The sequence below is a fragment of the Pongo pygmaeus genome, chromosome 17 (genome assembly GCF_028885625.2).
Source record: "Pongo pygmaeus isolate AG05252 chromosome 17, NHGRI_mPonPyg2-v2.0_pri, whole genome shotgun sequence".
NCBI lineage: Eukaryota > Metazoa > Chordata > Mammalia > Primates > Hominidae > Pongo > Pongo pygmaeus.
The window spans coordinates 60,504,079-60,516,197 of NC_072390.2; the positions used below are offsets into that span (position 1 = coordinate 60,504,079).

At 43.5% G+C, this 12,119-nt stretch overlaps 1 protein-coding gene across 3 annotated transcripts in view; it reads right to left on the reverse strand.

Moving 5' to 3' along the window:
- Positions 1-16: 16 nt before the first annotated feature.
- The window catches only part of EPG5 (ectopic P-granules 5 autophagy tethering factor), a 128,463-nt gene continuing 116,360 nt past the window's right edge, over positions 17-12,119 (reverse strand). For all 3 annotated transcript variants that reach the window (XM_054461007.2, XM_054461006.2, XM_063653622.1), the window contains exons 41-44: positions 10,972-11,188; positions 10,259-10,474; positions 7,966-8,080; positions 17-5,052 (exon numbers count right to left, since the gene is read on the reverse strand). In XM_054461007.2, coding sequence (XP_054316982.2) covers positions 4,870-5,052; positions 7,966-8,080; positions 10,259-10,474; positions 10,972-11,188 — 731 coding nt within the window. In that variant the 3' untranslated portion in view covers positions 17-4,869. The remainder of the gene's footprint in view (positions 5,053-7,965; positions 8,081-10,258; positions 10,475-10,971; positions 11,189-12,119) is intronic.

Genomic DNA, 12,119 nt, shown 5'->3' on the forward strand with positions numbered 1-12,119 from the left:
AGACAGGTCCGCCATGTGTAAATTAAATTCGAATCTAGTTTATTTGCAGAATTTTACTTAACCAATTGTCATTTCTTCCTGTTTCTCACCATTATATAAAAACTTACCCTTTGTACAAGTATGAAAAATGCTGAACAATGAATTAAGTCGTGAATATTGCACATTTAATGTCCAAAAGAAAGTTGTGGTTTTTAAAGGTCACACTAGATATGTGGGAAGAAAAAGAGTTGAACACACTTAAGTTTGCGTCTCCACATAAGTGATTTTAAACTATTGAAAGAAAAATAAATTCTAACTATCAGTGCTCAATAAGAGATAGTACATCTGTACATTAAAAAATAAAAGTTATAATCAACAACATTCCTTGCAATTTCATTATCCCAAAAGAGGATCAGTAGTATAATTTTTTTTTCAAGTTATTTTCATCAGGAATCAGGAACCTACCAGAGTGAAGGAAACCTCAAATACAGCTACTCCTGGACACTGATGCCCGAGGCATGCTGTGGAAACTGGACCAAAATGAAGTCTGCGTTAGTAAGTCTAGAACTTTACCCAGCACAACCCAGACACAAATGGAAGATGGTAGAAGGGGATACTTTTTTTAAATCAACACACTTATTTCCTAACATTATATTCTCCATTTTGCTTAATAAAACAAAGTTAGCTGATCAGAAAAATGATCAGCTACTATCTCAAAATGAGCTGTACAGTTGGCCCAAAATGAAGAGCGGGCAGTAGTAGAGGATTAAGTGCAAAGTGCCTTGTTGTTAGGCCTGTCATGAAGATGTGGGGTGAGATCTGTCTTGGGCAGCAACTGATACTAAAGCTGACGTCTGCAGTCTCAACTTGTCACTAGCTTAATGTGCCCCCCATGGGGCACAGCTACTGAAAGCTGATGCTGCCCAAGCATTTAGGGAGATAATTATGCCACTTGGACCACACTGGTGAGATTCTAACCCCAGAGCTGGGGCCAGAATGAGGTAAAGGAGGCACCACGGGTGTAAACCCAAGGAAGCACTCTCTTGGCACCTGCAAGCAAGCACCAACTTAAATGTATGCCCCAAGTGCCTCATTTTTCTCACCCTAGCCCTGGCCCTGCTAATCCGGGGCACACCCCTTTTAGGATAACATGGACTAATTTGGACACTTTCCCCAAATTGCAGCCCAGTTAGACATGATGGTAGAAAAGGTCTAACTAAAGACATTGCAGGGGAGATGGGCGTGGTGGCTCACGCCTGTAATCCCAGCACTTTGGGAGGCCGGGGAGGGCGGATCACAGGGTCAGGAGTTTGAGACCAGCTTGTCTCAACGGCTGGGTGAAACCCCGTCTCTACTAAAAAATACAAAAATTAGCCGGGCATGGTGGCATGCACCTGTAGTCCTGGCCACCTGGGAGGCTGAGGCAGAATAGCTTGAACCCAGGAGGCAGAGGTTGCAGTGAGCCGAGACCATGCCATTGCACTCCAGCCTGGGTGACAGATGAGACTCGTCTCAAAAAAAAAAAAAAAAAAAAGACATTGGGGGATTTAGCCTGGATTTAGCCTAAGAGGTGAGGGGTGGGGTGGAAGTGGTGTTAGACATGTGATGAAAACTGAAAATATCTAAAGGTCTGCCTCAAGGAGGGGCAAGAGAACAGCCCCAGCCTGAACTGCTCTGGACAGAACCACGACCAATAGGCAATGTAGAAACATCTTGGTTCAACAGAAAGCAGAACTACAGAGCCTGCAGATGGCAGCCTGGGCCTGCCCATCACAGGCTGGACCACCAGGCACTGGACAGGGGCAGAGGAGAGGCAGGAGGATCCCTGCAGAGTGAGAGGGGCACTAGATGAACATGAATGACCCTTCTGACTTTAAAAGTCTACAATTCCAGGACATTTGCTTCCTGCTCCAGAAGAAAGAATTTCAGGAATAAAAACTCAGTGAAAAAGCACATATCACCTTCATTTGAAAGGAATGAGGACATGAACACTCTTGGCTTGTATGACATGTACACACTGATTTTGATGATGAATTGGGAGGAACCAGGAGGCCGTCACTTGGTCGAAAGGAAGTTAGGCTGGTCTATGGGTTTTCATTTTCTGGACTAGGCTTCCCCCAACCTCAAAGAAGTGAGAGACTCAGGCACACAACCCCAGTGGGGCAGAGGCATGCGATGTCTGAGCCAACAAAGGGTGGTGAGACTAAGAAACGAGTCACGCCTTGGAGCTGAGGTCCCCAGTGTGCAGGAGCTTTGGAAACATGTACAGGTGGGTCCCGACTCCACTGCTACTGTCATGCTATGTAGACACATCTGGCAGGACCTCCCTCCCTCTATGTCTGGTGTGTTCCAGCATTCTGCCCTTCACTTGTTCTATAATAGGCAGTGGGACAACATGATTCAGGGATGCAGCCTGCCTCTGCAACCCACCTGTGCACTGCAGCATGGGGAGTGATGGAGAGGGAGAGAGATGTTTTTCATGGCAACCAGAACGCTGCCTCCTCCTGCTCCCAGGAAGCTGTTAGACATCCTTATTTTGTCCCGATGCCACTGTTGGCCACCCTGTGGTGAAGTCTGGAGCCTGCAACCGTTCGCCCTCCACGCTGCTCAGTCCACGGGGCCTTGGTCTTGCTTGATTCCAGTCTTGATGTGGAGCACCCATCACTGATTCTGAAACCACAGCCCCGTGCTCTCTGGAGGCCAAGAGTTTTTTCAAGCCAAGGCTCATTACCCCTGCAAGCCAATGGGCGGGCTGGTCTCTCTGCCACCCTTCTTTCCCAGGAGGCTACAGCAGTATGGCCATGTCTGAACTATCTCAGTGTCTTTATAGCACGTTCCTAGCCCAGAGTTTCCCACAGAAACCTAGGAGTTGAGTCAACCTTCCAAGGTTAAGCAAGAAAGAGTTAAAGAGGAAGCACTTTCACTGACCATCTCTGATGATTAATGAAGTTCAATGTCAAATAAATTAAATGACATCAGGCATAAAAACCTACAGCAACTTTAACAGCTGAAATACTTTACAAGATAGTGTGATATCCCTATAATTTGGTTTTTAAACAGTTACAACCAAAGATAAATGATTTTATTTTTTATAATTTTTACAGACCAAAAAACATTATACAGATTAATCATAATTTTCTTAAAATGTGCATACTGTCACTCAAAAATTTCACATCCTAGGATATCAATAATTATATCCTCCTCAAAGAAAACACAAAATATTTCCAAACAAAAATCGCTGTTGCCAGATCAGACTATTGAATTGTCCACAGCTTCTCAAATTTTCTTATACACAGAACAAGATGATTAATTTTGAAAACAGAGAGAAGCAAAAATAAGAAAAGCTGAGACAGGTCCCTCTGAGATGGACATTTTGTGGCCTGTAAAACTCAAGAGACTGAACAGGGATGTTCTTTATCAGAGCTGCAAAGCGTGTCTGTAAGGCAGAATCGTTCTGTCCAACTAAAGAAATTCAAAGTAAAGAAAAGCTCCTACCAACTTCCCAATTTTGGGGGAAGCATTCCAAAAGGACATTTGAGGAGAGATTAGCACTCTGTTAACTATATTCCTATACCCCTATAAACATTCTTGGTGGCTGTTTAGACATTTTTAGGTAAATATTCTCAGGCTACAAACTACCCATACACAAAGACATATTAAGCCAGCTATACAGGCAAAATCCATCTAGAGCTGATAGAATGAGGAACATGAGAACAGAAGTCAAACTGCTCATTCCCGGGAGAAATAACATGAGCAAGAAGATGGCCACAGAACAAGGCAAAGTTACACACAGGCTTTGGTAATGAATGAACTGTCAACAACAGAAGGCACGTGGCTATGGAAAAAAGCCAAATTTCAGTAGATCTCCTGACCTGATCCAGTTTCCACAGACAAGTGTTTCAGCAGGTCCACTGGCTTCATCTGAGTTTGAAGTTAAAAAACAAGCAGGGAACAGAGAATCAGGTCTTCAGTCTCCCTCAGTCTCTGTCTCCTGACAGTGAGCCTTTCAGATATCAAACATGGTGTCTATCAAAGGGTGCAAACTTAGGTGTCGACAGGGGCAAATGATGTGAATGAGGCTAGGGTCACGGCCCGAGGGAATGCACAGACTCTCCCGACTGGAGAGAGGCAGCCCTGTCTGCACTCCTCACCAAGTGGACCAAACAAAACATCTGTGCAAAACATGCTCCTCCCAGACTGCCAGCTTGCCACCCTGATTCAGGCAGGCAGCTTCTCCATGAGGACACACGGCTGGATGGAAATGGACTTGTCATCATCTCTACTGCTCACTATAATCACGATCAAGTGGTCATATTTTACACATGACCCACTTTAACTAACTCGGCATTTTTATCTCCCTTCTGAGAAAAACAATACTTTAAAACTACCGTATTTCCCCACATTTGAGAAATGCAGAAATTTTCAAAATTGACTTTTTTACTTTAGAGGAACACAAATGGGGTTTAAAAGTAAGGGTACTACGTGACTTCCAAGGTTGTCAGATCTGGAACATTTACATAAAACGGAGACAGAAGTGGAAACATGCAAGGAACTCTATCTGGAGTTCTTGTGAGATGACTGGGACATTCGGCAACTGTGAGTGGCTCTGTACCCAAGTGGAACTTAGTAAGTTTCTCTTGTGGATAAATATAAAAACTTAAAGAGTCCCCAGACGGTCTTAAGAGCTAAGAAAACACACACACACACACACACACACACACCCACACGCCCCAGAATTATCTAATATCTAATGCCTCCCAACTTGCACTTCAGTCAACTACACATTGGCCAAACTGAGCTCTACAGTGAAATTGAGCAAAGTTACTTGTGCAACAGCAAAGTTAAATGTAAACATAAACAGCAATAGGTTTTTCAAGAGCCTCAGTGTTACTACCGTATGTGGTCCAAATAATGCACTTCTGGATACAGACAGTTAACGAGAAGAGCCAAGAAGCTTTTCCCATCTTGAAGGCAATGGCCAGGATGCCTTATAAATTGGGTGGCTTGCAATATTTGATCCTGGTATTCAACATACTGCTTACTTGATGCCATGGATTCAACAGCATTCAGAGCCTAAAAGACACGGAAGACGAGAGGGTTAACTCCATAGAGGCACATAATGTGACTGCCAGAGGTACAGCACACCCATTATTGCTGTGTACTTCAACTGTGAGGCTTGTGGGAAGGAGGCCTACGGAACTGAGGTCAGGAGTCCGGAAGGCAGGCATTGATTAACTTAACCACAACCAGAAGGAGGCCGGCAGCCCAAGCCTCTGTGGCCTTTGCAGCATCCCACACCCAGCCTTCCCTGTTTCTGTTCCGTGCTATTTCCCAAGCTTGCCTTACCAAGAGCCACTGCTGTGGCAGGCTGCTCTTGTTTCTGGGCGCCTCACCTGCCACACCCATTTCTAAAGCCTGCCTTGTCCTCGTTCTGCCCAGTCCCACCTGTGGGGTCCTCCCCACCAGACTGTCCACTCCTTCTGTTTCTAGGGTGCAACCGGAAATCCCAGGCACCAGCCTCATCTTGCTAAGGTGAAATCTGTTCAATCTGCTGTTGGGTATGTTCCTAGGTTATGAGATAATGTTATATGAAACTGTCTAACGGAAAGGAATTCTAGAGGAACCAGTTGCTAAGTGCTGCCAAGAGTAAGTGAGAAGGTTGTTAAATCGGCCAACAAGCATGAAGTACATAGGTTCCTCCCGAATTCATCTGACAAAAGACACAAAATCATGGCAGAAACTGTTTCCATGCCTCTCTTCAGAGGAAGAAGGAAAGAAAAACATTCTTTGACTCCAGAATTTTGATTATTCCTTTCTTCATAGTAGGAGAAGAGAAGGGGAAGAGACTGTATATGGAGAAAACAAAAAATCAACAATGGCTCTTGATTTTTGGGGTGGGGAGTTTTGTTTTCCAACTTAACAAGCTCATCCACCCCAGGATTCTGACGGTGTTCCCTTCCTCACTGGGGCACATCCCCCACCATGGAGTGCCCCACTCCCTCCTTGTCCCTTTTACAGAAACCACCGCACTAGAAAATATGTTCTAAAAGATGGAATGTGCTTGATTCAAAAACCATAAGAGAGGGGATTTTTTTGAGGATGATAAATAAACCAGAATTTTAGAAATTAACTACCAGGAGGGCTGTAGATGGAAGTCTTTGGGCTGAAAATAAACTGAAAGTATCTGGGTACCAAATTAAGAGCTATGTAAACAGAGTTCAATTTAAGAATAGCAATCAACTGGGACAGGCATTCCCATGAACCACAGTGTCCCTCTGTCTCTCTCCCTCTCCTTTCCTTCTTTAAATTTAGTCCCCCAGTCAACTTTGACAGTTTGCCTAAAACAATAATCATTTTCTAAAAAGATAACTTTCTTCAAATCTGAAAATTCTGATGACAAATATGAATGGGACATACAGGGAGTCATCACTTTAAGTCTAAAGAAATGAAGGCAAAGAGGCCCGGCCTGGGCAGCCCGGGGCCCCAGCTAAAGCAAGAAACTGATGCTGCAGGTACTGGTGGCCACAGGAGACGTAGTCTTCTCAAATACACCCTGCGTCTCACTGACTTCACAACCCGCCCTCAGGATATTCATCTGCCCACTGGGATGTTTCATGTAAGACAATAGGGGATTCAAACAGCAGCTGTCTAGGCAATGAGTGACAACTATCAGCTATTTTATAAGCCCAGATCCCTGTGAAGAACCTGCTAATTATTCTGTCTGATCCTTGCTCTTAATAACCAAGATCTGACATTGCACGTGGCTGGCTTAAACATGACAAAGCTGCCCCAGCAGAGGAGCTGAGGTGTTCAAGCTCTCAGCACTTACAGAGACAGCCCTGCAGAGCAGGGAATGGGAGAGACCTGGAGCCAGACTGGCCAGTGCGACTTCCAGCCCCAACACTTACTAGGTGTGTAATTTGGAACAAATTACTTAGCCTTTCTCTCTCTCTCTTTCCTCATCCAAAAAACCAGGATAATAATAGTTCCCAGCTGGATGCAGTGGCTCATGCCTGTAATACCAACACTTGGGAGGCTGAGGCTAAGAGGATCGCTTGAAGCCAGGAGTTTGAGACCAACCTCAGCAACAAAGCGAGACTCAGTCTCTACAAAAAAAATTTTTAATTAGCCAGGAGTGGCAATGCATGCCTGTAGTCCTAACTACTTGGGAGGCTGAGGTGGGAGGATTGCTTGAGCACAGGAGTTCAAGGGTGCAGTGAGATATGATCACACCATTGCACTCCTGCGTGGGCAACAGAATAAAACCCTGTCTTAAAAAATAAAATCGTTTCTGTGCTATAGCATTGCTATGAGGATTAAATGAGTTAAAGCTTTAACTCATTAATATTGGTCGAGTTAAAACTGATAACAGTACCTGGCACAGAGGGAGTACTCACGAATGCTGATCATCATTTTTTTACTGTGCACCTTTGTACCTGGCCAGCATGTCCTTAGGTTATAGGAATGTGGCCTTCCATGTTTTTAGAAGAAGCTGTAATTTCTAGCTACCATTCTGTCCATGTTAGGTTATTCTAGCATCAGCCAACAATAGTCAACCTTCAGACTCACAAAACAGGAACTACTTTCTCGGTTCAAGCTAAAGCTCAGCTAATTTCCATCCATCCCAACTGTAGCCACATCTTCTGTGCGAGATCCCAGCCCCCAGCTCCAGCCCCTGCCCCAGCCCAAGCATGTGGCAGGTAAGTGCATATTCACACTTATCAGAACCAAATTTAATCCTAGACAGACTTTTCGTTTGGCCTTACTTTTCTACAATGACAGTAGCAGCGATCTAGACAACTGCCTACAAAAATTTGGAGGTTGGCACATGAAACCATTTTCCCGTAAGTAGGGCACATGAAAGGGAACACTGTGCTACCACCACAGAGCATCATGTCATGGCGTGCACAGGCTACGGCTGCCACCTCCCTGCCTTCTAGGGAAGATGTGCAGGCAAACTTCCAACCCTTCATTGTATATACTGACCTGCTGAGCTTTGGGGGTCAGATGTAATTCAGAGCCAGGCCTCAAACGGATCTGATCTTCCATAGGAACCTGAACTGAAAGGAAGGCAGCCATGCTTCGGGCAACCACTCGGAACCTTAGGCATTAGGGAGAGGTCAGAAGAAGTAAATGGCTATTAAAGTGAGCATTTTGAAATAAACACCATATTTTCTATGACATAACAAGATTAACACATTTCCAGATCTACTGTGTTGTTCACCTTCTCAGGAAAATCTTAAATATGATCAAAAAGAAGTTTTATCCATTATCACCATCCAAACAATATATGTATAATTCAGATTCAAGAATGAAAGTGTTGGCAAAGATGTGGAATAACTGGAACCCTTGCACATTGCTGGTGGGAATGTAAATGGTGCAGGCACTAGGGAAAACAGTTTGGCAGTTCCTCAACAAGTGAAACATAGAGTTACCATAGGACCCAGCAATTCCGCTCCTGTGTATACACCAAAAAACTAAAAACAGATGTTCTAACAAAAACTGGTACACAAATGCTCATAGCAGCATTATCTGCAATAGCCAAAAGGTTGAAACAATCCAAATGTCCATCAGCTAATGAATGGATAAACAAAATGTGGAATACAAAGGAATATTTATTCAGCCATAAAAACAAATGAAGTACGGATACATGCTACAACATAGATGAACCTTGAAAACTTCACGTTAAGTGAAAAAAGTCCGACATAAGGGGCCACACATTGTATAATTCCATTTATATGAAATGTCCAAAATAGGATTGAATACATAAAGTCATAATATCAATTTGTGGTTGCCAGAGACATGGGGATTGAAGGGAGTGGAAGTGACTACTTAATGAGTGTAGGGCTTCCTTTTGGAGTGATGAAAATGTTCTGAAGCTAGATTGTGGTGATGGCTGCAACAACATTGTGAATGTTCTAAATGTCACTGAATTGTGCATATAAAAATGGCTACCATGGAAAGTTTTAAGTTATGTGTATTTTATCACAATTAAAAAAAAAAAAGAATAAAAGACACAAGCCAAATTTAAGTAAAACAAAATCTCGCAGTCCTGCTATCTTCCACCGCAAACAAAGAAACATGATGTTAACTGGTTCGGAATGAGTGAGTCCCAAAGTTATAACATCACAATGGGCTATTCCACAAGAATGATGACATCATCAAGTTTGCAAACTCTTTTCAACACTGACAAGGGCTTGAAAAGGAAACCATGATGTAAGTAAGTATTATGAGAGAAAATGGGAGCTAATGGCAAATTCTTTCACGCCTTGAGATTTTTTGCAACAAAAATCCAGACTTGTTTCTCATTACTTATCCTTCTTACCAACAGGCCTTTTAATTTTCTTTTTTTTTGAGACAGAGTCTTGCTCTGTTGGCCAGGCTGGAGTGCAGTGGTGTGATCTCGGCTCACTGCAACCTCTGCCTCCTGGGTTTAAGCAATTTTCCTGCCTCAGCCTCCTGAGTAGCTGGGACTACAGGTGCTTGCCACCACACCCAGCTAATTTTTGTATTTGTGTTTGTTTGTTTATTTATTTATTTATTTTTCAGACAGGGTCTGACTCTGTCACCTAGGCTGGAGTGCAGTGGCATAATTTCAGCTCACTGCAACCTCTGTCTCCCGGGTTCAAGTGATTCTCCCGCCTCAGCCTCCAGAGTAGCTGGGACTACAGGTATGTATCACCATGCCCGGCTAATTTCTGTATTTTTTGGTAGAAACGGGGTTTCACCACATTGGCCAGGCTGCTCTCGAACTCCTGACCTCAAGTGATCTGCCTGCCTTGGCCTCCCAAAGTGCTGGGATTACAAGTGTGAGCCACCGTGCCTGGCCACCAACAGATCTTAACCCAGCTTGACAACTTTACAGTTCACTAGACTGAGTCCCTCACAGATTCTGGATTTCCCTGAATGCCTCAAGTGCCTAGCTGACTTGGCTTTTGAACTAAGCTCGCATACCATCCATGACTGGCTCAAAACCAAAAAGAAATCAGTAGTGCAGTTAGGTTACAAAGTCCAAACACAACAGGAGATACTATTAAAAATACTGTTTGAACTGAAAATTTTTTTTAAAGGTAAGAAAAAATAAAAATGCTTTTTAGAATGTAAAGATGTAATCAGGCTCTGGGTTTTTTTTTTTTTTTCTTTTTTTTTTTTTTCCATTAATCTTTCTGGAGAACCTAGATCCTAAGTCGAAAAACCTACTGAACTATCACAACCTGTAAATAGGTACAGATGTCTGAGGCCTATTTAGAACAACAGTGTTAGAAAGGCGCTTCCTTACCTGTTAGACAAAGGTGACTTCCGGCCAAACCCAATTGCCCCCAGGATCCCAGAGCTGAGTCTCTCCTCAGCCACGAGGTTCTGCCTGCTCTGAACCATGAGAAGAATTCGAATGACAGATTCTGTCAGGACGGAGTCATTCTGCTCTGTCTGAATGAGGGAGAGCTGAAGGACTTGGTGCCACCACAAAAACAGCTTTGCCTCTTCCTCCACGGAGCTAGGGGAGGCACCGGAGGAAAATAAAATTAGAAGTAAATTTTTTCCACTCCCATTTAACTGCAAGTCCACATCAGAGTTTTAAGGATAGGAGACATTCAGTACTTCAAAAGCACAGGCTAACGGCTGATGTTAATAGAGCCATGGGATTGTAACCGCTGCCATCTGTGGAACACCTGCTACACGCCACTGTGATGAACTTTGTATTCTTCCACTTCATCCTCATGACAGCCCTATCAGGTGAGGGTTACTATCTCCACTTAACTCGTAAGGAAACTGATGCTTGGTGTTTCAAAGTGCCAGTTTTAGGAAACAAAAAATCTGCTCAGAAGATGAGCCTATTAATTAAGAATCTTTCCAAAACAACTGTCACCATACCTTAAAACCTTACTTTTTATGCACCACTTGGTTCTGTGTACTTAAAGCTAGACTTAAGCTCTAAATTCCAAGTTAACCAAATACAGCAAGTTTGATGTAACAGCCTGAGGGCCAACGTACCTTGGGTACACCTGTTCCAGCCACTTGCTTAAGATGAGCAGCACTTTCATTTCATTCCTTAGAGTCTGTTCGCTGTTTAAACACTGAAGCAGGTAGACGTAAAGAGTCAAATAACTGCCCAGGGTGAGGCACTCCTGCAGGAACTCTTCCATGGTGAGCTCGGGAACCTGAAGGGATACCAGAATGGGTCCCCATCCTGAATTCTGATTGAGAGGGCCTAAGAACATGAAGAAGAGACATCAAAATATAGGCAAGAATCCAATTACTTGACAACTCTAGCAAATATTTTCACTTTAAGCTTAACGATTTTTTTTTTTGACATAGCAACCTATGAGATAATAAGCTTCATGTCAAGACAACCTTTCTTACAGTGACCCTGGAGGCTACAAAAGTCAAATACACCTCAGGGCTCAGACTGGGAAGCCCTCGGGCCAGATGCCTGTCCCCAGCGTAGCCACCAGAAAGCTTTAAGAAATCAGAATTCAGGGCTGCATATGTATAAATCACGTTTTCTATCACATTATGATCCTAAAAACCACATGTAGACACTGCCTGTCCTGGCCAGTTAAGAATTTTAACTTTAATACTCTTTTTAAGAACATATGAACACTTATGCTTTCCCACGGGGAACTGTTATCACTCAATCTGTGAGTAGTTTTAGTTATCAAAGCTTAGTTTAACTCACGTATTGAAACTGTTTGATTTTTAGTAACACAGATGAGTTTGGAATAGCAGTGTTATCCTAATGGTTCTCCACGCTTTGGGGGAGTGAGGGTGGGGTGGCATGGTGATATGCACACCACCTCCATGGGTGGGCATGTGCTGTTCTTGCGTGGTCAGGACAGGGCAGATGGCAGGTTGTGGGCACTTCCTGGATCCTTGCTCCAATACCCTCCTTCTCACTCCTGCTTCTCTCCCACTGACTGCAGTGTGATGTGTTATCTGGATATCAGAGTTGAGAAGTGCTGTTCTCAGCAATTCTTAATCAGACTAAGCCGCTTCCAGAGTCTGAGAGTTTAGAGGTAGAAAGTAAAACAGATTTTTAAAAAGGAGGGATGACAATGAATGAGCCCTTCCTAATGCTTTAAAAGGTCTGATATGCAGCAATTTTAAAAACTTCTATGAAAACTCCTTTTACCAAAAGTGAC